Source organism: Sminthopsis crassicaudata, chromosome 2 (genome assembly GCF_048593235.1).
Source record: "Sminthopsis crassicaudata isolate SCR6 chromosome 2, ASM4859323v1, whole genome shotgun sequence".
NCBI lineage: Eukaryota > Metazoa > Chordata > Mammalia > Dasyuromorphia > Dasyuridae > Sminthopsis > Sminthopsis crassicaudata.
Window position 1 is genome coordinate 132,582,031 of NC_133618.1, and position 27,557 is coordinate 132,609,587.

At 36.9% G+C, this 27,557-nt stretch overlaps 1 protein-coding gene across 2 annotated transcripts; it reads left to right on the forward strand.

Moving 5' to 3' along the window:
• Positions 1-557: 557 nt before the first annotated feature.
• Positions 558-27,493, forward strand: ASH2L (ASH2 like, histone lysine methyltransferase complex subunit). Of its 2 annotated transcripts, XM_074287248.1 has the most exons (17): positions 558-760; positions 2,060-2,126; positions 2,230-2,375; positions 6,351-6,439; positions 6,751-6,845; positions 9,649-9,744; positions 10,680-10,775; positions 11,128-11,203; positions 12,030-12,047; positions 13,682-13,775; positions 15,471-15,688; positions 16,913-17,080; positions 17,349-17,542; positions 19,124-19,216; positions 21,414-21,512; positions 26,544-26,603; positions 26,695-27,493. In XM_074287248.1, the coding sequence occupies exons 1-17, from the start codon at positions 591-593 to the stop codon at positions 26,800-26,802; spliced, it is 1,887 nt and encodes a 628-aa protein (XP_074143349.1). In that variant the 5' UTR covers positions 558-590; the 3' UTR covers positions 26,803-27,493. The 2 variants fall into 2 exon arrangements, with proteins under 2 accessions (XP_074143349.1, XP_074143351.1); XM_074287250.1 differs by lacking the exon at positions 12,030-12,047.
• The last annotated feature ends 64 nt before the right edge of the window (positions 27,494-27,557 follow it).

Consider the following 27,557-nt stretch of genomic DNA (forward strand, 5'->3'; position numbering starts at 1 on the left):
AACAGCTGGGAGCCCCGTGTGTAGAGCGCTAGCCTAGACACCCGAGTTCAAATCCAGCCTCCGATGTTGCTTTGCTGTGTGACCCTGCGTGCTCAGTTTCCTCATCTGAGACATGGGCTGGAGACGGAAATTCACTTGGGCCCCGAACGCGGACACGCCAGAACATGACTGACCCACAAACGAGGGCAATGATAACAATAAGAATAAACCAATATTTATCTCAGGCTTTAAGGCTTATAAAGTACCGGCAACTCTGACGTTGGTGCTAGGATAATCCCCATTTTACAGATGAGGAAACTGAGGCAGCCGGAGGTTAAAATGGGTTATACGCTGTTCAGGGTCCAGGAAAAATCTCGACTTGGTTGTTCCTGATTAGTGGATATTATCCAGAACGCTATCCTCTTAAATTGCACCAGAATTAACTAGTCGGCAGCGCCCCTCAGCCACAGCTAATCTCTTTTCGGGGTAACAGAAGCCGTTGGGCAGGACCGCCTCCCAACCGCCTCAGCAATTTAAAGACGGCGGGCTCGGTCCTCAAGTCTCGCGAGACTCGGCCACTGATCTCGCGAGAAGGACCACAGCGGGCAGCGATGGCGGCGGCGGGAGCCGGGGCCGGGGCCGGCGCGGGGCCGCCGACCTCAGCGGCGGGAACTGAGGAGGGAGAGACGCCACCGGCAGCAGCGATTGTTGCCGCCCCAGCCGGAGAGGGCACGTCGGCAACCCCTACCGCGGATCCGAATTCCGGGGAGGCCGAAAGCGGGTGAGACAACCTGAGATCCCGGGCATCTTCCCCCCCGCCCCGCCCCGCCCCCACTCCCCAGGCCCAAGCTTTCAATTTACTTTTTTTTTTTTTTTTTTTTTTTTACTATTCACGCCTAAAGTCCCGCCCCCTTGCATCCTTAGTCCCGCCCCTTATTTCATTAGTCCCGCCCCTTCCCGCCTTGGTCTCCACCCCTTTCAACGCGAAGTCCCGCCCCTATCTGCCCTAGGTCTAACCTCTGAGATCCCTCCCAATCTGAAACCCACCTTGTGCCTCAGGCTCCTCCCCTTTCCTCCCTGGGCCCTGCCCCTTCCCTTCCTATAGTGGAGCTCTTTGAAAGCCTGGGATTCCACTTGTTCCCGCCCTGAGCCCCGCCTCTTCAGGACCGGGAACTGAGCACCCCTCCTTGTATCCCCACCTCCTTATCCTGATCCCGCTCCTTTCAACACTTGAACTTACTGCCTGCCTGGGATCTCTCCCCAAGTTGTTTCTGACCACAGGATTGTCCCCCTCTTGCTTGCCCTTGGCCCCGCCCCTCGCAGACCTCGGACCCCTGAGGAGCCTGGAGACCTTTTCTTGACCCTGGGCCAGGTGCAAGGGCGGTGACCCCCCTTCCCCTCCTTAAAGTTCTGTTCTATGAAGCCCTTTCGGACACCCCCACACAGTCCAATAAAAGCGGTCCTCGAGAGCCCAATCCCCCACTGCCCTAAAGCCCTGGGTCCTTCATTGTCACAATCTCCTGACCCCCCTGAGAGCAGAGCCCCACTTCCCCCCAAAAGGCTACTCTCCACACATGGCCTGGCCTATACTTAGCATAGGGTAGCCAAGACTGAAGCTTAGGCTGAGGCCCGGCATATCCAGTTCAGTTTAATTAAGAATGCATTTATGGGCTGTCCACTATTCCCAGGCATGCTTTGCAAAAGTCGTATCTGTAAGTTTCTATATCTCTCTATAAGAAAGTAGCTCCAGTTTCATTTTGCAACTTAAATTGAGAACAGCAAGCCACCATCATTATAAACATAGGCAACATGCACAAGGGCAAACGTGTCCATCCAATGCTTCCTTTCCTTTTTTTATTTCCTTTTTTTTTTTTCAACATTTCCTTTTCTTGATGTCTTTACCTTTATCTACATCCCTACATCTCTTCTCCCATGGGCTTTTGTGACCTGATTTTTTACTACCCATATATGTAGTCCAGGAAGTATCCTTGGCTAAACAAGAGATTAGAAATTTAAATTTTTCTTCATTAGGTAGTGTTTCTCCTGAATACATCTTATTTGCATAAATGCATTCTCTTAGGGATTCTACCTTGGTTGATGTATCTGCTGGTTTGGAGACAGAATCCTCAAATGGAAAAGATACACTAGTAAGTATTTCTTTTGATTTGGATTTTTGTGTAGACAGTGTCTGTCTGGCTACAACTCTCTGTAAATTTGATCTTATTTTCTTCTAAAATTTCATAAAACTAGGAAGGAGCTGGGGACAGTTCAGAAGTCATGGATACTCAGACTGGTTCTGTGGATGAAGAGAATGGTCGACAGCTGGGAGAGGTGGAGCTGCAGTGTGGGATATGTACCAAGTGGTTCACAGCAGACACTTTTGGCATTGATACCACGTGTGTATTTCCTTCAACTTTTATAAAGATCTCAATGTTTAAAATGGATGCAATAGATAGCAATTTTTAGAATTATTGTAAATATAAATACTAACATGTAGACTCTGATATATTTTATTTGTCCCCTTTCCTTCAATTGATGGGATAAAGATGTTGAATTAGGAAGTATTTAGTGAGCATTTATTATAAGATACTGTGCACTCAAGACTTCCTGCAAGAGGGAAGTTTTTTCAACCCAGAATAGAGTGTATTACAGTTTCTAAACCTCACTGTGAACTGGTATGTGAGCTCAGCGTCTCAGATAAAAGAACAAAAATGCAGTAGTAAGTTGTAGAGAGATGGATTTAAATTTTTTAAGCTTTCAAGTAAGGCATTTTTGTAGTAAAAGTTTTGTGTATTAATAATTTGATGCCTATGATATGGGTACATTTATTTGGAAGATACTCAATAATCTTTAAATAGGACTATAGTCTTACACTATACTTTCTTTTTTATTATTATAGTTTTTTATTTACAACATATATGCACGGGTAATTTTTCAGCATTGATAATTGCAAAACCTTTTGTTCCAACTTTTCCCTTCCTTCCCCTCACCCCTCCCCCAGATGGCAGGTAGACCAATACATGTTAAATATGTGAAAGTATAAGTTAAATACAATATAAGTATACATGTCCAAACAGTTGTTTTGCTGTACAAGAAGACTCGGATTTTGAAATAGTATATAATTAGCCTATGAAGGAAATCCAAAATGCAGGCGGACAAAAATAGGGGGATTGGGAATTCTGTGTAGTGGTTCATAGTCATCTCCCAGAGTTCTTTCGCTGGGTGTAGCTGGTTCAATTCATTACTGCTCTATTGGAACTGATTTGGTTCATCTCATTGTTGAAGATGGCCATATCCATCAGAATACATCCTCATATAATATTGTTGTTGAAGTATATGATGATCTCCTGGTCCTGTTCATTTCACTCAGCATCAGTTCATGTAAGTCTCTCCAGGCCTTTCTGAAATCAGCCTGTTGGTCATTTCTTACAGAACAATAATATTCCATAATATTCATATACCACAATTTATTCAGCCATTCTCCAAATGATGGGCATCCACTCAGTTTCCAATTTCTGGCTACTACATATAGAGCTGCCACAAACATTCTTGCACATGCAGGTCCCTTTCCCTTCTTTAAGATCTCTTTGGGATATAAGCCCAGTAGAAACACTGCTGGATCAAAGGGTATGCACAGTTTGATAACTTTTTGAGCATAGTTCCAAATCATTCTCCAGAATGGCTGGATGTATTCACAATTCCACCAACAATGTGTCAGTGTCCCAACTTTCCCACATCCCCTCCAACATTCTGCATTATCTTTCCCTGTCATTCTAGCCAATCAGACAGGTGTAGTGGTATCTCAGAATTGTCTTAATTTGCATTTCTCTGATTAATAATGACTTGGAGCATCTTTTCATATGGCTAGAAATAGTTTCAATTTCTTCGTCTGAGTACACTATACTTTTAAGTCTCATCTATCTCTAGCTAGCAATTCTTTCTTCCATTACAATACATGTGAATATTCATTCCAGAAGTTCATCCTTCACACTCAGTCACATTCTGGTCTCTTTGTAGGTCTCTTTTTACTTTCTATCTAACCTATATCTACAACTCATGGATTTCAATTTGTTGGTTCAAATTACCTGTTACATACTTTTACCACTTAGTCACTAAGTTCTGCTATTTTCTACCTTTTTTTTTTCCCATCCTTCCTGTCATAAATACAGTGTAGAGAATTGATTATACACCATTTCAACTGAAAAAGAACCAGGGACTACTTTTGACTACAGTATTCAGTAATATAGTATGGTTTCCAAAAAAGCCAATGTGCTCTAAGACTACATTTATCGAATAAAAAGTCTGACCTTACTGACTGACCCACATTTGAAGTATTATGTTTTTGGTTGTGATATTTTGAAAGGATTATTGATCACTTGGAGTGTATTTAGAGGAGATGATTAAGTTGTGATGAGCCTTAAAATCATGAATTGGATGATTGGGGATAAAATTGAGTATATTTAATCTGAAGAAGTCTAAAAGAATTTCATAGTAGCATTTAAATATTTGAAAGACTATTTTGTGAAAGAAAGATTAGATTTATTTGGCATACCCCCAGAGGGATTTGAACCAGTGATAGAATTTGTAGGGTGGCAAATTTTAGCTCAGTATAAGAACATTTAGAATTTTCTGCCAATAAACTTCCCCTTAAGGTAATGAATTTTCCATCATTGGAAATATTCAAGAGGACCCTGACTGAGTACTTATTGAGGATATTATCAAAATGTTATTCATCAGATGGAGATCTGGATTAGATGATCTCTTATGTCCCTTACTAATAATCCTTATTCTATAATATTCTAGTTTGGGCCTTAATTCACTGGTTTTTATTTATTGTATAATCACTGCAGGCTTCCATATCCATACCTCCAGATTTTCTCTTCTAATCCATCCCACATATTATAATAAAACTTTTTTTCCCATTTTATTTTTTTCTGGATGCCACAATTTTTAAATCTTTTAAATAATAATAATAGTTTGGGGCAACTAGATGGCATGGTAGATAGAGCACCAGCTCTGAAATCAGGAGGATCTGAGTTCAAATCTGGCCTCAGGCACTTAATACTTCCTAATATTAAAGTAAACTAGTAAAACCAGTAGTACTCCCAAACAAGTAGGCAACAAAGGTAACAATACTGTGCTTTTATCCACATTCAGTCTTTATAATTCTCTCTCTGGATGTGAATGACTCTATCCATCACAATTCTATTGGAATTTCCTTGAATTACCCCTTTGTTGAAAAGAGCCAGTGAGATGGAGCAGCAGATAGCGTTTAAAAAAAAGGAAAAGAGCCACATCCATCAGAGTTGATCATTACATAATCTTGTTGCCGTGCCATGTTGATTCTATTCACTTCACTTAGCATCATCTCATATAAATCAATGAAACTAATTTTCTGAAGACTTTGTTTTGATCCCTTCCAGTGCTCAATGGTTATTAATTGCCTAGAGGATAAAGTACAAATTTATTTTGATATTTGAGTCTTTCCCAGCCTCAACCCAAACTAGGTGCCAGGAAGAACAGTGGATAGAGTGCTATACTGGGGTCAGAAAGCTTTGAATTAAAACCTAACTTAACATACTCACAAGTGGTGTAACCCTAGACAAGTCATTGAATCTTTTTATGCATCAATTTTCCCAATTGTAAAATGAGGGTAATAGTATCTACTGCCCAGGATTATTGTAAGGATTAAGTGAAAGAATATCTGTAAAGCAGTTTGCAAGCTTTCAGATGCTAGCTATTACTACTGTTATTTTATTTATTACTTTTCTATTCTCATATGCTTTACCTTTTCTATCCCTCTGTGACATATGCTCCCATATCTGAAATGCCCTGCCCTTTCTCAGTGGCTTCTTAAATCTTGCTTAGTCTTCCCTAAGCACCTCCTCCTAAAGTGATTGCTTAGTCCTTTGGACTCTCCAATACTGACTATAGAATTGATTTACTAATCATCCTTTATTGCTTAACTTTCACATGTTAATATCTTCTCAATGAGATCATAAGCTCCTTGAAAACATAAGCTTTTCTCTTGTACTTTGTATCTTACACTGAACTAGTACATTATCTGCTAATGCTGGGTATTTCAATGATAGATATTTGTAGTTATGTTTACAATAAATCACTTGGAACAGAGCAAAAACAGATTTGACTCCATTTGTAAGATACAGTTATTAGAGCAAGACTCGGGGGAAAAATCCTTTTATGGGTGCTTTTTATTGTTAGGGTCAGTAAATTTGAGTCTTCATTTATTTATTTATTTTGGGGGAGTTTAAGGACTATATCAAAACTAAAATTGTACAGGGTTTTTAGTAAGGAAAAAAACTGCGTATGTATATATGCAAAGTAAAATGTTTAAATTTGGTTCCTTACAGATCCTGCCTACCTTTTATGACAAATTACAGTTTTCATTGCAATGTGTGTCATCACAGTGGGAACACCTATTTCCTCCGAAAGCAAGCAAGTATGTACAAATCCTATGAAAGTGTAGAAATGGGAAATTTTTTGGTCTGCTACAGTGGAAGGTTGAGAAGGAAGGGGAAGACCTTATTAAACCAAGTGACCGTCTACTACCTTACTGCTTGCTCTCTGCAGCCTGTCCACCAGCCACTATTGTCCCTTCACTATTTCAGTTGAATTGATGGTTACCTTTGTTAATGGTGGACATCTCTGATTATGGCACAATTACGTGAGGATTTTGAGTCAAATATCTATTTGGCTTGGGGACATATCTGTTATCACAGATTAAATCTTTTTCCTTTTTTCCTTTCAAAGACTTAAAAGAAATGTGCCTTAGTGCTTTGGCCAACCTGACATGGCAGTCCCGAACACAGGATGAACATCCTAAAACCATGTTCTCCAAAGACAAGGTAGAGTCATTATATTCCTTCTAGTGTTAGTAATACAGTAGCTCCAAAAAGTCAGAACTTTCTGGATATAAGCTTTTAGAATAATTGATGAATTTCCGAATAAAGATTGGCTTTGGATTCAAGTACAATGTTTTTTACTTGTTCTGTATATATATTTTTTTCTGTATTATTATATGTTACATGATTTGTATAGAAGCAATATGGCATAGTGGTTAGAGAGTCAGATTATGAGTCAGAAAGATCTTAGTTCAAATTTTCCCTCTAGATGGACAGTTGTGTGACCCTGAGCAAATAACCTAACCTTTTTCTCTTGATTTCTGAGGCTGTTAAATGAGAATATTGGACCTGATACCTTTTAAGGTAACTTCCAGCTCAAAATCTGTTAATCTTATCATTGTCATCATCATTACTGGTAGCAACAACAATAACAGCTTGAAAAACATGCAGTTCTTTTTCTGTGGTCAAATGCTGAGTTCATCATTTTTTTTTGAGGATGTATTATGTGCTTGGCATACTTAGCCCATACCCTGTGACAGATGAGACATTATAAGATATGATCCTTTCCCTCAAGCAGTTTGTAATATGGATGGGGAGCCAAGGTTTTTGCATAATCAGAAATGATATAATTTTGTATATGTATCATTAAGTGCTAAATTGCATGATGCATTTCGTAGGAATTTTTTTTTAAAAATGGAAATCTGAGGAAAAGGTAGAAATTCAGAGAAATCCATGCAGGGCCAGAAATGGGCTTTTTGAGTTTGCTACAGAGGGTCATTTGACTGGTGCTTAATAAGTCCTTATTGTTAGAATAATTAGATAGGCAAAGTTTCAGGAGACAGTTGTGGACACCTCATTTTAATGGTTCTAGTCTGAATAGCAGGAGGTCTTCACAGCCTGTTGATCTTCTCCCTGTACATTGCATCTATCATGTTTATCATTGTTTCCCTTACCTCTATGTGTGTTGAGTAGTTAACTGGAAATTAAAAAGATCAAAAAGCTCTGCTTAAGAAGTGATTTTTCTGCTTTAAAAGTACACTAAGACAAAATTAGTGTCTAGAAACAATTGGGATTAAGGGGCAACTAGATGGCACAGTGGATAAAGCACTAACCTTGAAGTCAGGAGGACCTGAGGTCAAATCTGGCCTCAGACACTTAACACTTCCTACCTGTGTGACCCTGGGCAAGTCACTTAATCCCAATTGGTTTAGAAAAAAAAGAATTGGGATTAATCTATTTTAAAAAATTCTTGAGTTTTCCTTTCTGTTAACTTGAAAAATATTCATCTGCCAGCTTTAAACAGCATTTTCTTTATTTGCATCCATGAATACACAGTCTTTTCACGGTGCAAACAATTTTTGACTCAGCAAAACTAACTCAAAAAAAGAAAATAAACTCTTGAAAGGCTTAGAACCTGCTCTTGTAGGGTATCATCCTCCAAGCACATCAGTGAATATCATCTTTGAATTGGTTCTGACACTGATGCAATATTTGAGACCAGCTTTACACCCTTCAATGACATCCGTTGTGATAGGTTTTGGAAATATCTCAGGAAGTTGCCATTCAAGGAGACTAAAACTTCAGTTCTATGACAGCATTTTTCTTTATTATCTACTTACGCCTTTTATTTTACTGATATGTTCCCTTGCTTCCTCTTGGTCTTTAATTTTACATAGCCATAATAAATATGTCCTTGATTTGATAATTCTGCAAGTCAATTTCATTAGCATCCATAGACACCAAGTCACTTTTGACACAGATTATGCCTCTGTAATTGCCACAGAGCCAAAATGATTAAGAGATTTATTGTAAAACAGTAAAATGCATACAAAAAGGTAGTAGGGGATAAAATTACCTGAGGAGTAGAATCCTTACTTATTTTGCATGTTTATCTTTGCAGTCTATTTTATGTTATTGACAATAGTGACTGAAATACTTTCTAACCCAGGTAGACTTATGTGGCCAAGCCAGAGTATAGCAGATGACTTTGTTGACTGGTATAAAATACTAGCTAGAAATGATGGATGACAAGTCAATTTTGCATGTCATTTATATGTCATACTTAGTTATATTATCTATTTACTAAATTTGCTTCTTTCCTTTCTGTTTTATCATTTTTTTTTATCAAATTACTGTGCTTATAAACAAAGAAAAATTCTTTGCAAAAGAGAGGGTATTTTCTTTTTAATCTTTGTAAAAAATGTGAACTTTTAGAACAAGTGTTCTAGTTTCTCTTGTGTCATTTGGATGGAGTCCTAGACTTTGAGACTGTGAGTTAATTTTTCCCTTCTGATTTAACTTTAATAAGGCATTACAATTCGGAAGCTACAGTTAAGAGGCCAGACCTTGAAGTATAGACAAATGGAAACTGAAGTATAGCCCTAAATATAATAGAAATATAACTCCAAATAGCTTCACAAACTATTTTTAAAATATTTGGAGGATTTATAGTTCCTATTATAGGCTTGCTGCAAGAAAAATTTAGCAGCATTTAGGGTTAAAGTCATTTAATAGAATGAATTTGATTATTCTCCCTGTGGCTTTCTGAAAATAAACTGTCAGCTCCTTATAGGCAAAGGTGATCTAATACTTCTTGGGTCCCCTCTGTTCCCCAGTACATTGTCATTAATATAGTATGGGCTTGGGATATAATAATTAAAATAATGAGCAGTAATGCTTGGCTTCTTCTTTTCATTTAAAAGATTTAAAAAAAAATTTTAATGTATTATTTTTCTTTTTCTTCAGTGACCTGTGATGTTTAAAGCAGTAATACAGATATTAATTCATCTTTGTTTTTTAAAAATAGGATATTATACCATTCATTGACAAGTATTGGGAGTGTATGACCACCAGACAGAGACCTGGGAAAATGACTTGGCCCAATAACATTGTTAAAACAATGGTAAGTAAAAGAAAATTGAGGAAATCAGATATTTTAAGAGCTAGTTTGCTTTAGAACAGTTTATTCTTCCTAGTCTTTTTCTCTATACTAGCATAAAGGAGAATTACTTGATAGCTAGTTATTGAGGATGCGCAAGAATAGGCTCCAAGGATGAATTTAATCAGTTTTTAAAATAGATTTTGTTCAGATGAAGAATTCTATAAGTTAATTTCTTGGAAGTCTTTGGTAAAATGTTAAAACTATTTGTATTCCACAGTTTTGTACAAACATTCATAGACCCATATCAAACCATACCCAGAATATATAGAACTCTGGCTACTTTTTCTTCAGATAAATAGATTATTTTCAGCATTATTCCCCATTAAGCTGTGCCCTATCACCTCTTGTCTGGGCTATTTCTCTTCAGTCTCCCTGCCATCAGTCTCTCCTCACTCCAGTCCTTTTCACAGTTGCTACATTGAAAATCAGACAGTTTCATCCTCGCATTTAGTAGGATTCATCAAGTCCCTAACACCCCACTTCTTATTAACCACACAGCAATCTGTCACTTGTTGCCATACCTTTGTGTCCCCATGTCTGAACTGTCTGCCTCCCTCAGTTCTTCTTATAGTCCTGGGTTTCCCTCAACACTAAGTTAATGCCACCCTATGCCCAGGACTTTCTTCATCATTTACCATCCACATGTGTCATATGTACCTGGGCAAGTGCATTATCATCTTCCCTGTTAGGATCCAAGTTCCCCCCAGAGCTCAGCCTATTTGATTTTTTTCTTAACCCTGACATCTGGCACATAGTGGGCTTAATAACTAATCTGTTGGGTGTTTGATTAAGAATTGGACACTGATGGGATATTTTTGTGGTTGGTAATGTATTCAGAAGTTGCCTGCCTTTAATGCTAAAATTCTCTTTAATGCTAAAATTCTCCTTCTTTTCAGAGTAGAGAAAGGGATGTATTTTTGGTGAAGGAACATCCAGATCCTGGAAGTAAAGACCCGGAAGAAGATTACCCCAAATTTGGGCTTTTGGATCAGGTGCACAGGTTTATATTGTATCATGTGGAAAGAGAAGGCTAGGATATGGCAGGTCTAAGCTCTAATTAGGGTTCTGCTTTAAGTTTTTTGTTTGTAACCAGTCTCTAAGAATGCTTCCAGAGATGGTATTCTGTTTGCATATGTAGAAAGCATTCTTTTGTTTTTGAGAAATATGATATATCTTGAGGATTAAGGGAAAATAACTTTACTTTGGTGTTTTACAAATCTCAGACTTTTTAGGAGTTTGCAGTTTCTCTGTGTTATTTTAATTCCTTCTCTGTCTCCTTGGACTTGATTTGATGAAGCTGTTTTAAGAGATTTTTTTTTTTTTAAATTACATGTTTTTTTCTAGGATCTTGGTAATATTGGCCCAGCTTATGACAACCAGAAGCAAAGCAGCACAGTATCTACTAGTGGAAATTTAAATGGCAAGTGTTTAGTTATTTATTGTTACAATATTTTCAAGATATTAAATAGGAATGCTTGGGTTTGGAAAAATCAATAGTTCTTCAAAGTTACTTTTTAATAATCACTTTATATTTTGTAGTTAGGCAGTTGGGTAATGTAGTAGGACTGTTCATCATACTGTAAACCACAGACTAGTCTTTCTCATTTGGAGTCAAATTTAGTTTTTTTGTTTTGGTTTGTTTTGAAGACTTAAATTGATCCCATAATAATGATGCCACTTAGGTTGACTGCTAGTGACAATTTTTGATTTTTGCATAATAAATTAGGAAAACATTCTACTCTGGTTTGGGATCTACCTAGGGCAAAGAATTCCCCATGCCAGGGAAAGGAGATCCTTGAAAATGACTCTAGCACTTCATTTACAGAGCTTCATTGCTCTGTGGCATTATAACAAGTGAATTTGCCTTCCTGTTCTGAAGGTCCCTTTTTCTTCTTTTTCTTACTCTAAATTTTAAGTTATTCAAAAATTTTATTCAAATTCAGCCTTTGTTTATTTGTTGACAGCTTTTCCTTTTGGTAATCAATCTCTCCCTGAAATTAATTTATGGTCAGATGACCTCAGGTGAAGTGGGTGGTTAGCAGTGGGCAGGTTTTCATTGTAAAAATTGAATCTCTTAGAATACTCATGTCTTCTTGAATTTCTAAGCTTTTCCAACTACTTTAAAGAATTTCTTATGACAGATATTAGTAAGGATGTTGTTTGTTTCCTTTCAAACACTGATTTTTTTTTCTCCTTTAGACTTGTTAATATTTGACAAATACATGGTGCCACTTCTGTTCTTACAGGTGGAGCCTCTTTTGGAGGTGAATATTTACCTCTCAGCCTCTCAACCTTAAGTATTGTGTGGTTTGAAAAGTGCTTTTTTGCTCAGTTGTCCTAGAAGCTAAAACCAATTTTTAAAAATCTAAAGCATTCTTAAAATGGTGACCATAGAATTTAATATGAAACTGTAATTTCAGTTTTGATGTTAGTAATTAGAAGCTTTTACACTGTCATATTCTGCCTGGCATGGCCAGTTTTCTTAATGCCTTTTATTCTATTCAAAATAACCCAAAAAATCACTAAGAATTAAAATGTACATTATACCCCCCAAAATGCCAAATGTGTTAGGATAACCCAAATTAAACTAGAAACATTTGGGTTCCATTTTAATAATCAGAAAATTTAGTGAGGAACCAGTTGATCTCCTTGTTATAATTTAAGAACTTAGTTCTCTAATACTCCTTGACCTGCTTGGGCAGAATATGATCTTGTTCCTTGACTTTGTTCCTTTTTTACTGCCACAGGGGTATGCTGATATTTTACAAGCTTGCTACACTTCTAGATACCGTACTCTATGCAGTTGTTGTTTACATAAAGGTGTTTGCCTACAGTTACATAAAAATATTTAAACTAATTTCATTTGAGAGAAATGGGCAGAACAATACTGATTTCCTTATTTCAGAAATATCCAACATACTAGTCTGGTGTGTAGATGTGTTCTTTTGTTTATAAAACATGTATGTGTGTGTGTATATATATATATATACATATACACATCCACTCACACTGATACTTTCATTTAATATCACAGCCCAGGTCTAGTCAATCTTGAATCTAATATTTTGGAAACTCAGTACATTACTATGAAATAGACTCCAAAAAATCTTGCTAAATTTTAAAACTACCTGTTTGAATTGTGTAAAATTCATATTTTAAGTGGTCACTATGGAAATTGACTAGGCAGCACTGGAGAGAAACACCTTTTTTAGTGCTTTTGTTTTTGTTTTTCCTTGTTTGGTGTATTTCATTTGGTTGATATTTGAAGTTAAATGCTTAACTGCTTTAGCAGACCTTGTGTTTTTATTATGCTTATGGGGTGTGTACTTTGTGCTATTAAAGCAAGTAGAAATCTGCTTACTATGAGGATATTCTCTTTATGTAAATGTTTGTTCTGATTTTGAAAGGGGAAAAAAAATCTATTTGTTTTTGTTCTTTTTAGCTATGGATTTTTGGAAACTTGTGAATGAAATTGCATTTATCTATACCCTCAGGAAGTAAACTATTAGTTTTGTTTTCTTGATAAAGAAAATATTGTTTTTTATGTACTTAGAGTATTGTGTATTATGATTTGAATCATTTTGGCCTGAGAGAAAAATACTTAAAAGACTCAATTCAGCATACATCTATTAAGCATCTACTGAAAACAGAACTACCCAGTGTTGTGCTTCACCTTGTGGGGAGTCAGAGTTTAGTGGAGATAGGATCCCTATGCTCATAGAATTTATTAGCTAGTGGAGTCATTCAGAATCAGGGTGAAATCAAGTTTGTTGTCCTTTTAAAAAGGCTGCCTTTGGTAACGCACAGATGCCCTTCAGCTTTTTAGTCCCTTCTGTCCTCAACTCTTGTCTCCCTTCCATCACAACCAATTGATAATGAGCTTTCCTCTTTTTCTAAGGGGGAATTGCAGCAGGAAGCAGTGGAAAAGGAAGAGGAGCAAAGCGCAAACAGCAGGATGGAGGGACCACAGGAACAACCAAGAAGGCTCGAAGGTAAAGAGAAACACCAGTATACCAGTTGGTTCTGGCAGTAACCTTAATAGCTAAAGAGGCATGTTCTCCAAAGGTTGAATTGGAAAAAGAGAATTTCCTCGTCATTTAATCTCCTAAACAAGAGTTTCTTTCTTTCTTTCATTTCTTTCTTATTATTAAAGCTTTTTATTTTCAAAACATGTGCACGGATCATTTTTCAACATTAACTCTTACAAAACCTTGTGTTCCAAAATTTTTCCTCCTTCCCCCCCATCCCTTCCCTTAGGTGGCAAGCAATCCAACATATATTACACATTAAACAAGAGTTTATTAAGCAGTAAAGGGGACTCAGAAACCAGCTATCCTATCTATGCTGACATTATTGCAAAGCAGAACCTCCCTGCTCAATGCTCCCTTCTCAATCCATCTCCAGCTGTTTGATCTTGAGCCTTTTCGTAGTGTTGGGGTGAGAATCACAAGAAATAAGAACTAGAGGATCTTGACAAAGGGCAGAATGGGGAATAGAGAAGAAGGAGTGAAACTAGGATTTGATGTGATGTTCGTGGACAGGGTTTTTCATATGTCCCCTCACTTCTTCCATATCTTTGATTCAGATCTGAAAATTGATACCAACCTTTTCACTCCTTACCCAGATTGACAACAGTGGTCGTAATTGGTAGCAGAAAAGTTACTCAGTAATACAGATATCTCACCTTTTCTCCTTATTCTCCCATTGCCTTTCAAGCACAGTTTCAATATTAAAAGGTTCTGTGATCCAAATTTTATGAGGATGACCCTTCTGTTTGTGCAGATTGCCATCCTTCTACAATTTAGGCAACTAAATGTCCTGGTGTGGCCTCAAAAATTTATTATTTGATTTTCTTTCCTTTGGCTAATCTTTTACAAACTTAGCAAATCTAGGCCTGAAAATACAGTCCATTGCTAGACCTTACAAAGAATCTTTTTTTTTTTTTTTTTTTTGAGGCTGGGGTTAAATGACTTGCCCAGGGTTACACAGCCAGGAAGTGTTAAGTGTCTGAGACCAGATTTGAACTCGGATCCTTCTGAATTCAAGGGTGGTGCTCTATCCACTGCGCCACCTAGCTGCCCCCTTACAAAGAATCTTTACATTTGATAGAATCTGCCAAAGGTTGTTTTTTATCAGTATGGTCTTCAAGAACCACAGTGAAGCATCAGAGTCAGATGTTAGTATGGGGTATCTATTATAACCCTCTTTTTCTTTTTCTTTTTTTATTAAAGGTTTTTATTTTCCAAAACATGCATAGATAATTCTGCAACATTAGCCCTTACAAAACCTTGTGTTCCAGTTTTTCTCCCCCTTCACCTATCCCCTTCCCCTAGATGGCAAGTAGCCCAATATATGTTAAACATGGTAGAAATATATGAATAATCCTCTTTTTAAAAAAAAATCCTTTATCGGTTCTCAGGAACTCTCATAAACACCAATCGCATGCCTTAAATTTCAATTTAGCATCTAGAGAATAACTAGTTTTTCGAGGTGAGAGGTTGTTTGAGAAATCATTGTCCTAAATACGTGCCATTCTTGTTTGCTTGTAAGAAAAAAAATGATGCATTCAAAGAATAAAAAATATGTGGGAATTAGGAATGTATTTTTAAAGGAAATCTGACCATGTAAAAAAACCTTTATATATTATTGATATCTGAGCTAACTTCTTATATTTTTCCTTTCTCCAGTGACCCGTTATTTTCTGCTCAGCGCCTTCCCCCTCATGGCTATCCATTGGAACACCCATTCAACAAAGATGGCTATCGGTACATTCTTGCAGAACCAGACCCCCATGCTCCAGATCCTGAGAAGTTGGAACTAGATTGTTGGGCAGGGAAGCCTATTCCAGGAGACCTCTACCGAGCCTGTCTCTATGAACGAGTTTTGTTAGCGCTTCACGACCGAGGTACGCTATATGCTTATTGTGCCAGAAAACAGTCAGGTGTCATTTAGAATGGATATCATTAACTTTGTCCCTTAGGAAGTTAACTTTTTTCAGACACTGTTCCGTTGGCATTTACAAGATCTATAATGTCATGTCTTGGTGAATTTCTTCAACTACTGAAGGTCACATTTGCTCCTTGACTGTGCTAGACAGTCTTCGTGAGAGGTCAGGCCTCTAATATACCTCACCAGAGTTAGCTGGATTTGCATTCAGATGAGATATACATTATCTGTCAGCCTTCCTAACTTGGTAAGACTGACCAGAGATTATGCTATGTTGCATAACTTTTTGAGAATTCCATATCATCTCCACATCATGGTGAGTCAGCAGAGGAGGACTTGAGTGGAGACTTCTACTTCATTCAATACTTTTAAGTATCTCTAATTTCAGTGATACAGGTATTTCCTCTCCTAATACAGATTGAACCCTTCTTCAGTTAGTTTAGTAGATGATCTTTTTGCCGGAGAATCCCTTCACTAGTTGGATGATAAGCTTCAGAGGAGGCTTATGGTTAAATCCTTAAGTTTGAAACTCATCAAGACATGCAAGGAATTGCCCAGGTTATTGTTTGATTTAAATCCAAGAAAGTAAAACTGTCAACGATGGCAGTCTTTTGGAACTAGGTTATCTGTTGGGGAGCACTAGCCTTTCTACCATAATCAGATGTTAGATGAAAGCCAAATGAATGACTAGAGTTTGTTTGGTGAGATGGGACAAGTGATGTTGGGACATTTACTTACTATCATTATTGTAAATGAGGAGAGGAAAAGATACAGCTAGTATTTGATTGTTGTTATTTTTAAATCGGTGCTTCCTGCATTTGGAGAGTAATTTTTGTGTATTGCCAGACTTTCTTATATCTGAATGGATTCCATTGAAATCCTGGGTCTTTGTCTATTTGGTTGGTTTGTGTGCCTCTCTGTGCTCTTTCTCTAAGAAAGTGATTGGAGTGAGAGGATTTACAACTGAACATCAACTCTGTTGCTTTCTAGCTTTGTGGTCCACCCATCCAAGTTTCTTTACTTCTTCAATTTCCTACTGTAGAAAAGGGAAATAACATTTCTCACCTTAGGGGATTGTTGCAAGGAAAATATTTAATCTGGAAACTGTGTAAATGAGTCATTATCCTCATTAGCCCAAGAACAGTTAGCTTTTTAAGCAATCTTTTGATCTCCATCACTACAGCTCCTCAGCTAAAGATCTCAGATGACCGACTCACTGTGATCGGAGAGAAGGGCTACTCAATGGTTCGAGCCTCCCATGGAGTTCGGAAAGGGGCCTGGTACTTTGAGATCTCGGTGGATGAGATGCCTCCAGACACGGCTGCCAGGCTGGGCTGGTCCCAGCCTCTTGGTAAGCTCTGTCCCAGCAGGCGGCAGTAAAGGGGACGCTGAGTATGGCTGCTGGCCAGAATTCTGATGAGCATTTTATACACTTCCTTTGATACTATTGTCAATGCTTTGAATCTTGAGCACATGTAATGTAATTATAGTCTCAGAAACATTGAGTTGGGGCCATATTAAGAAAGTAAAGCAATCAGACAGAAATGTAAAAAGAATCATTACTGTAGGAAACCAGAGTACACCTGACCCTCTGACTTCCATATATTTTGTTGGGACAGGTAACCTCCAAGCTCCTCTGGGCTATGACAAATTCAGTTATTCATGGCGGAGCAAAAAGGGGACCAAGTTTCATCAATCCATTGGCAAGCGCTACTCCTCTGGCTATGGTCAAGGTGACATATTGGGTTTTTATATCAATCTTCCTGAGGAGACAGAAACTGCCAAGTCTTTGCCTGACACCTATAAAGATAAGGTCAGTGTTCCCCTTCCCAGCTTGTGTTTCATTGTCATGATGGGGATACCATTCAAGCAGGCCCTTTGTTGTTTTTCATTTAGTTTTTTTAAAGTGGTGTTGTGCCTTTTCATTTTTATATCCTAATAAATCCCTACTCCCTTCCAACAAAGAAAAACAGTTAAGCCATGTTTTGGTCTACCTGCCATCTAGGGAGGGGGTGGGGGGAAGGAGGGGAAATTTGAAACAAGGTTTTACAAGGGTCAATGCTGAAAAATTACCCATGCATATATCTTGTAAATAAAAAGCTATAATAAAATAAATAAAGAAAAGAAAAATAGGTAAGCAAAATGGGTAAACTGGATTAGAATCTAAAGCTATAATCTAGTTATATTCTAGAATCCTGAGAATTCACTGTAGACTAAACACAAATTCCTACTAGTAATAGTACATAAAAAAAGAATAGACTATACTTTAAAAAAGAAAGGGGATTCTGAAGAGGTAGTATATGAGAGGGCCTAGGGATGGTATGATAGAAACTTAACCACTTAATGTTTGTCAAGTAAGTCTGGGCCTCTCGTCTTTTCATCAAGTCTCATGAAACACTGTGATTTGAGGTGGAAAATAGGAAGCAGTAGAACATGGTATAGAAAATCAAAAGTTAGTGTGATTTACCAGCATGTTTTCTAGCTGTATTGTGACTGCTGTGACTTAGAGAATTAAATTAAATATTGTGCCCTTAACTGCTTGTTTCAGACAAATCTTCAGGAATAGAAAAAAGAAACATTTAGACGACATTCTTTTTGTCATTATTCAGAGGTACCAGACCTGAAAGTCCCTAGAGTTACTTTTTTAAGAAATATTTTGGGGGCAGCTGGGTGGCACAGAAGATAAAGCATGGCCCTGGAGTTAGGAGAACTCAGACACTTGATACTTATTAAATGTGTGACCCTGGGCAAGTCTCTTAATTCCAGTTGTCTTGTCATATATAATAGATATAGATGTACTTCATTTTCTCAAATCATGATTGATTAGAATTCTTAAATCTAAACCAATAGAGTTGGCTTCCTTTTTAGCCCCCATATATTTTATTTTAGCATTAAAAAATGTAATTCTGAGATGGAGTCTATCTGGAGGCTTCACTAGACTGACTGCCAGAAAGACCCAGGATATAGAAAAGTTTAAGAACTTCTGCTATATCCACAGATGCATTTTATAAGTTCTCCCATAAGAAAACATATATATAAAACATAAATTTCAATTTTATTTTTGGTTTTTATGAAGTATAGCTACATAAAATTCAAGAATCAATTCAAAATTAATAAGCAAGTCCAGACTGAACTTATAAAGGGTCAGCAAATGTCTTTATGACAATTTTTCATACAGAATATACACTGAATTACTTCTTGGGAAGTGAGGAAGACAGTTGTGAAATCAACCCATGGTGAGTGTTTCAGTGCCTGAGGGGTTTGAATCTCAATCCCAAAGGGTTAAGACTGGACATCAATTATATGTTATTTTGTTATTTCGTATCATGAAATAATACTAAAGATAATGCTTCATGATTCTTACTTTCTCTCTCTCTCTCTCTTGCTTTTCAAGGCTTTGATAAAGTTCAAGAGTTACTTATATTTTGAAGAAAAGGATTTTGTGGATAAAGCTGAGAAAAGCCTCAAGCAGACTCCCCATAGTCAAGTGAGTTAAACTTTGTATTTAAAAGATCTAAAGAAAGAGTTGGCAAACTATGGCCCTTGGTTCAAAGGTGACTTTTGGCCCACAAGTTAAGAATAGTTTTTACATTTTTTATTGAAGTTGTAGTTAAAGCTTGTGGGGCAAAGTTTGCCCAAAAGTTGCTTTGGGATCAATCCAGGGAAAAAAAAAGTCTAAAGAAGAGAGCATAGAAATCCCACTAAAAAATGTGCATGATATTCATCATGAAGAGTTAATGTGACATGTTACAGTGGAAAGCTCTCAGATTTCAGGAGATTGACTTTGAATAGGTCGCTTGGACAGGACTGGTCCTGTCCCTTTTCTCATCTGTCTGATGAGGATAAAAGTACTTGCTCCCATGTAGCTCACAAGGCCATTGTAAAAATAACATTACTCAAAATTGTGAGACTAAAAATGAGGCATGTGTAGCTGAGCCAGTGTCTTGAAGGTTAGACAGCATTGGGAATGAAATGGCTGAACTGGTGGTATCTGGCACAAGTCATCTGGGGTTTTCAGGAAAGAAAAGGATGAGGAGAAAGTGTAGTACTTTAGAAAAAACTGTGGGTGAATAATAAGATAGTTTCCAGAGCATCTTAGAAAAAAACCAATAAATGAAAATGAAGTAAATAGGGATGAGCAGCTGTTCAGCAAGAAACGAAAAGAACAAAGGTAATCTACACTTTTGAATGAAGGTGCTTCATTCAAAAACCTGCTTCAGAAAAACCTTTTCTGAGGATGAAAATGCTGAACAGAAGATAAGAGAACGTAGAGAACAACAAGGAAGCTTTAAAGGACTAAGACAGAAGAAACCTAGTAGAAAGGACTTCCAGGATCAGTCGAGGATTTAAGTACTGACTATGTGACAGGCACTGTGGGGGACATTGAGAATAGAATGAAGCAGTCCTGCTTGCAGAGATCTCACATTCATACAAGAGGTGTAGATTAGGACAAAAAGAAAAAGATAATTTTAAAAAGCCTCAAAAAGCTTACAAACACATTGTAAAGCACAACAGAAAGTAGAATTCAAAGCACAATTAAGCACAATACACTGAAGAATCCCTGAGCCAAAAGGAATGAGAATTTATTTTGTTTATGAAAACTTTTGGCTTTTGGTAGAGGATTGCAGAACACTTGCAAATATGTTTAACATATATATGTTTTTTCTGATAAAAAGAATGAGTAGGGACAGGAAGGTGGCACAATGGGTAGAGCACCAGCCCTGAAGTCAGGAGGACCTGAGTTCAAATCTGGTCTCAGACACTTAACATTTCCTACCTATGTGAACTGGGCAAGTCACTGAATCCCAGTTGCCTCAGTGAAAAAAAGAAGAATATGAGTAAATGACAATAATAAGTGTGAAAATGCTTCAAAACTTAGAAAGTGACATTTAGACATAAAACATAATTACCATTGTTTGTATGTATGTGTGTGTGTGTATAAAATTGCTATTTATATAAACCAGAATGTATTCCTTGTACTTTATTGTCCATTCTTATAAAGCCTTCAACCCAGTATGTTTTTCAGAGATAGTAAATACTTGTAAGAGTTTTCCTAAAGCCATTATTTTTTTTTAATTGAATTTTATTTTTTTTTTTCAATGAGCAGAAATCAAATTTTCTTTTCTTTACTTACCTCTCACCCCTAATTCAGGAGGCAAAACCCTTGTAGCAAATATAGACAGGCAATGCAAATTCTTACATTGGTTGTATCAAAAAAAAAAAAAAAAAAAAAAAAAAAGCTCATCCCACTCCACCCCAGAGATTCCATGATATCTCTTTAAAGAGGTAGGCAATAGCATCCTCTTCCTCATGGTTGGTCATTGATTTGATTGAAATTCTTAAGTCTTTCCAAGTCATTTGTTTGTGCAGTGTGGTGGTTATGCTGTCTCCTTGTTCTGCTCACTTCATTCTGCACCAGCTTATACAAATCTTTGCAGGTTTCATGGAAACAATTCCTTTTCACCCTTTTTGTGGCACAGTGTAATGTGCTCAGCTATTTTCGACAGAGGCAGGGAAGGGGGAGAGCAGCCACTCTGCTATCACCAAAAGAGTGGCTTTAAGTACTTCTGCAGCTAGGGGCCCCTCTCCTCTCTGTTCTCTGTCAGGGACTATAGCTAAGATGCACACTTCAAAAGTTCCTGGGCATCATTCCAAGTTAAAGCCGTTGGATTTTAATCTTGCAGATAATATTCTTCAAAAATGGTATCAGCCAAGGAGTGGCCTACAAAGAAATTTTTGAAGGAGTCTACTTTCCTGCCATCTCACTGTATAAAAGCTGCACGGTAGGTCTGGGATCATCTTCTGAAACAAATCCTAGAGATGGTGGGGGAAGAGAATAGTTGTTAGGTTCTGCAATAGGAATCAGAATAGGTCTAGAATGGTAGAATGAGCATTTATTTTTAGTAAAAAAGTCAGTATCATTAAATTCTTCAGAACCAGAGCTGAGTTCTGGAAACTTTACAGGAAACATTAGCTATGAGGGACAGAAGTTTGTGGACCTGTTATTGCTAATTCCTCTCTTCATGGACATAGAAGGAAAAGGATGACCTTTTCATCCTGATCTTCTAATCTGTTCCCCCGCCCCAAACTTTTTCCACATTCTAACCAAACTTTCATGTGTGTTTACCTGTATTCTCCCAACTCCACATGTTTGTTCATGTCCTCTCCATGTCCAATATGCACCCACTCTCCATTCTTGCAGAATGAAGACAAATCCCTTTGCTTAGGCCATCTTGTCTATGAAGCCTTCATAAAACTCTTTCTTTTCCATCTACCTCCACTTGTAAGTGGTCTTAGCCTGCTTAGAATTCTCACAGCACTGTCTGCATGCTTCTCTTGTAAAGGTGCAATGGAAAGTGCACTGGATTTAAATCCTAGAGCCAAATTCTCTGTTCTACTCCATAACAGTATAGTCTTTACTCATCTGTAAAACTAAATGACCTTTGAGGTTCCTTTTAGCTCTAAATTTGTGATCTTGTGATTCCATCATATTTTGCCTTATATCATTTATTAATGTACATATCTTTCCTTCTTAAATTAGAAGTTCCTTGAGAGCACAATCTATAATATCAGTCTTTGAATCTTCCCCACTCCACTCTCTGTACTGTAGTACTTAATAACTGTTTATTGAATTGGATTGAATAATAGGATTGAATAATTGAATTGAATTGATTGAATTTTCTTAATACTTCTGTCCTAAATTTAATTGTTATAAAAGCTATTGGCTTCACCAAGGGCTACTATAGCATCAAATGTTTTGAATCTAATAGAGTGATGAATAATACCTAGAACTAAACCTTAGACGAGGAGTCAGAATTCAATAAATTTAATTTAAAATATTAAGTGTCTACCATGTTTACTATAAAGCTTAGGTATAAGCTTAGCAGCTGGGCAAATCACTTATTCTTTCAAGCTCCAGTTTCCTCACCTCTTAAGTGAGCAACTGTAAAATGAATACTCCTACCTTCTTTATATCATTATCATGCTCAGATATAAAGTCAGATGCAGATGATTCTGGGAAAATGACAGAGTAGGTCAGACAATTGTAAGCTCTCCAGAATTTCCTCACAAACAAAATTGCCCCTCAGGGCATATAGACTGATGAAAAACAAATAAGAACTGGGATAGAACAGGGGTCCTCCTTGGATACCCAGAGAAAATCCAAAGAAAGAACCTAGGACAAAGATTTGGTCAGTGTAAAGTATAAACACGTCCAAATAAGCTCCACCAAAATAGCAGGCGGGGAACCCCAGGGCAGGTAACTTTGGAGGAACCTTTACCTCCCTCAGAGGGTGAAGAAGCTGGAATCTGAGTCCAAGAAGATTGAGGGCACCTCAACTGATAAGGAACACCACACTCAGTTGTGCTGTTGAGATGCCATCGTGGGCCAGAAGGAACCAACACACTAATGCTAGGTGCAGAAGCAGTGGGGCAGGGCAGCTGCTGGCTATGGGTACTAACAGGAAGGTAGGGTTTTTGTTTGGGTTTCTAATAGAGGGGAGAAGTGAAGGAAAGCCTGAAGCCAGAGGCCCATTCCTCCCCCAAATCCTCACCTCCACTGCCACCCCCCACTAACAAGCTCTTACTTTGGGGGAAAAAAAGATCAGGCAAAGGAGAAAGAACTTAACTGTGGGTAGTTACTAAGGGAATAGGGGAAACTGAGGTTCATCTTCAAAGGAGGATATTAAAGTTTAAAAAAAAAAGGCCTTTCCTATCCCAACAAGTAAATTTATGTGGTTACCTGCCCAAAAAGAATTCATAAAACTCAAAAAAGATTTAAAAAATCAAATGAGAGAGATTAAAGAAAAACCTTTAAAAAATTACAAATAATCAAAGAAAAATAAGATGAAAAAAAACCAACTAGGAAAGAGGATCCATTTTCTTTTTTGTTTTGTTTTGATTTTTTTTAAACAATAGCAGCTTTTTATTTTCAAAACACATGCAAAGATAGTTTTCAACATTTACCCTTGTAAAACCTTGTGTTACAAATTTTTCTCTCTCCCTTTTCCCTACACCCCCTCACAGCAAGCAGTTAAACATAATGTTAAACATATATAATTCTTCTATATATATTTCCACATTTATCATCTGCACAAGGAAAGTCATCAAAAAGGGGAAAATGAGAAGAAAAAAGTAAGCAAAACTAAAACAAAAAAGGGTGAAAATACTATGGTGTGATCCACATTCATATCCTGCAGTCCTTTTTCTAGATGTAGATGGCTCTCTCCATCACAGGTTTATTGGAATTGTCCTGAATCACCTCATTGTTGAAAAGAGCCATATCCATCAGAGTTAAACATGTTGCTATGTATAATGTTGCTTTGGTTCTACTCACTTCAGTTACCATCAGTGAAGATCCAGAATCTTAAGGAAGAAAATAGCTCTTTGAAAATTAAAATTGGGCAAGAGTCAATCAGTGGCTTTTTAAAAGAACAAGAAATAATAAAGTGTAATGAAAAAATAGAAGAGAATGTGAGACATCTCATAAGAAAAACAATAGATCTAGAGATCTGGATCTCCAACATCAAGAAGAGAAAATAAGAATAATTGGACTACCTGAAAGCTGTGACCAAATATATAATACAAGACTAATCAAAGAAAATTATCCTGAAGTGATAGAACGAGAGGAGAAAATAGAAGTAGGAAAAAATCCATTAATCATCACCTGAAAGAATTCGTATAAGAAAAACATGATTGCAAAATTTTGAAACCAACCCTCAGATCAAAAAGAACCAGCAACAACAATTCAAATATGCTAGAGCTACAAGTAGAATCAAGCAAGACTTATCAGTGGCTACAATAAAAGACCATAGGTCCTGGAATAATATAAATCATCAATCAAAAGAACTATGGTTACAGCCAAAAAATGTTATATTCAGCAAAATTAAAAATGATACTGAATGGGGAAAAAAATGGACATTCAGTGAACTGTTAGATTTTCAGGATTTTATTACAAAAAAACCTGAACACAAAAATAAAAATACAAGAGCCAAGAATAAGTTATGGTATATGAATATAATGGAATATTACTGTTCTGTAAGAAGTAATGCACAGGCTGATTTCAGAAAAGCCTGGAAAGACTTATGTGAACTGATACTAAGTGAAATTAATAGAACCAAGAAAACATTATACACAGCAATGACAAGATTATGTAATGATCAATTGATGGATTTTGCTCTTTTCAACAATGAAGTGATTCATGACAATTCCAAAAGACTTATGATGGAAAGTACCATCTACATCCAGAGAGAGAACTATGGAGACTGAATGTGGATCAAAGCATAGTATTTGTGCACTTTTTTACTGTTACTTTTTTTTCTTTCTCATTTTTTCCCCTTATGATCTAATTTTTCTTTCATAGCATGACGAATATAGAAATGTTTATATTAATTGCAACTGTTTAATCTATATTGGATTGCTTGCTGTCTGTGGGAGGAGGTAGAGGAGGAGAGAGGGAGAAAAATTTGGAACACAAATTTACGAAGATTAAGTTGAAAACTATCTATGCATATATTTGGAAAAATAAAATACTATTTAAAAAACATGTAAGAGCCAACATCAAAAACAATTTCAAGGGACTTAATAAGGACAAATGTTTATGTTTTATATGTGGAAATATAAACCATATGTCCAAGATTAACATTAGTAATTGAGTGGTCCAAAAGAAAAATTGGGGTAGAGCTGAGTATGATGTGATTCTAAAAAACAAAACTATATAGGAAAAAGTAATGCCATATGAATGAAATGAAATAGCAAGAACCAACACAGAAGAATTTGATGGGAAAAGAGGGCCAATAATTCTGAAAACTATTCGTATTGGGATGGGTTAAAGAGGAAACAATACACAATATAGCACTCTCCAAAATCTATTTTTAAAAATCAGGAGGAAAGAATAGGATAATGCAGGGGAGTATAGAGTGGTATAAGATATGGAGATTAATGGGACAGGGATAAAAAAAAAAAAAGGAAAAGAATGGAAGGAGAGGATAAGGGCAGGATCCTAATAGGGGGATGGGAGAAGTTAATAGTAAGGCAGGTTCACTGGTAGAAGTAGAGTTAGCAAAGATAGGAAACGGGATAATACATATGTGCAGGTATATCTGTATGGATGTGTATGTGTGTGCATTTATGTCCATAAATAAATATATCCATACTTAACTGTAGCCTGCTTGAGGGAGATAGGAGGGAAAAAAGTAAAAAGAGAACAGCAGAAAAACTATAAGGGAACAAGAAAAGATGGATGGTTCTAAATATAATATTTTATTATTAAATATGCTTCCTTGAAATGGAAATATGTTGTTACATATTTAGATTCCTTGTAGGTTCTGCTATGCATATGATAATTTGTGGGGTTTTTTTCTATGTTTTAAATGAAAATTTTTTTAAAAGATGAGTTACTGTGTATTAAGCATAAACTGTACATCTCTAATTGAATAGAAATTATTATAGTATTTATCAATTATTTGTTAAATGAGAATGCTACTCTTGTTCTTAGGCTAATAATTGAACTTTCATTATTATTTTGGTGGCAGATGTGGAAAATTAAATAGAAAATTAAATTAGAAGTCAGTGTATGTATAATCTCCTGATTTATTGAAAAACCTGAACTGGAAGTCAAGAGATGCTCACTCATTTGACTCGTGATTTGGAGCAACTTTGCTGAATGAACTGTGTTTTCCAGAGGATTAGATCCTGTTCTTTCAGTTGTTAACATCCTAAAGTTCTGTAATTGGACAACCCCCAAACATTAAGGCTAGATTTAATGAGAAAGAGTCATCGATGTGTATGTATCATGTATATGAAATTTCTTTTAGGTTTCTATCAACTTTGGACCCTGCTTTAAGTTTCCTCCAAGAGATCTCACTTACCGCCCTGTGAGTATTGGTTTAAAGTGTCAGCATTGTTTTATGGCTGTCTCATGCCCTGTTTTAATGATCTTATTCCTGTTTGTCTTCCAACTTGTAGATGAGTGACATGGGCTGGGGTGCCGTGGTGGAGCACACACTAGCTGATGTCTTATACCATGTTGAAACAGAAGTGGATGGGAGACGGAGTCCCCCATGGGAGCCATAAATAATCAGATTTCCCTGTTCTTGCTCGTCATAACTTTTCTGTGGAATGAAACTGGGTGTGTCATATGCTTTGATTTTTTTTTTTTTTTTTTTTTTTTTTAAGTTTCAAATGTCCTCACCTTGAAAGGGACCATGCAGAGCTCAGCATCTCCTTTCTCAAGTTAGATTAGCAGTGGAGGGTAGGGACAGGCAAGCCCTTGTCCTCTACTGTTGTCCCTTGTTTATGAATGAGTACTCTTCACCAGTGTACCATGCTCTGAAAACTCCTGACTCTTCAAAATCCAATGAGCTTCCTGAGAAATTGGTGCTGTGCCACATGTCATTAGATTTCAGGCTGCTTATCCAGCCAAATTTCTAATACTGAGGGAGTTGTCTTTTTCAAGCTACTTTCTTGTTTAAACATTTCCATGTGTAGATATCAACTTTGTCCCATTCTTCAGATTTTTGCAAGGGACAGTCATTCCATTTCCAGGAGCAACTGAATTAGTGATCCCTATGGAGCAGCATTGTGCTCCAACAGCTCTAAAAACTATTCATTTTGAATTTTTTTTTTTAATTGTAAATAGTTTTCTTATACAAGGATCTCTAAAATGCCAAGACAGCCAAGTGCATGAAACTGTAATTGTGAAAGATTTTATTGCTTGTGACTTTGAAAGAAATAATAACCAGTCTGAAATAAAACTTGAAAATAATTTTGTTTTGGTACTTTGTCTATGTCTCTTGTGGAACACAGTGCCTTTGAACTCCTTCCATCAG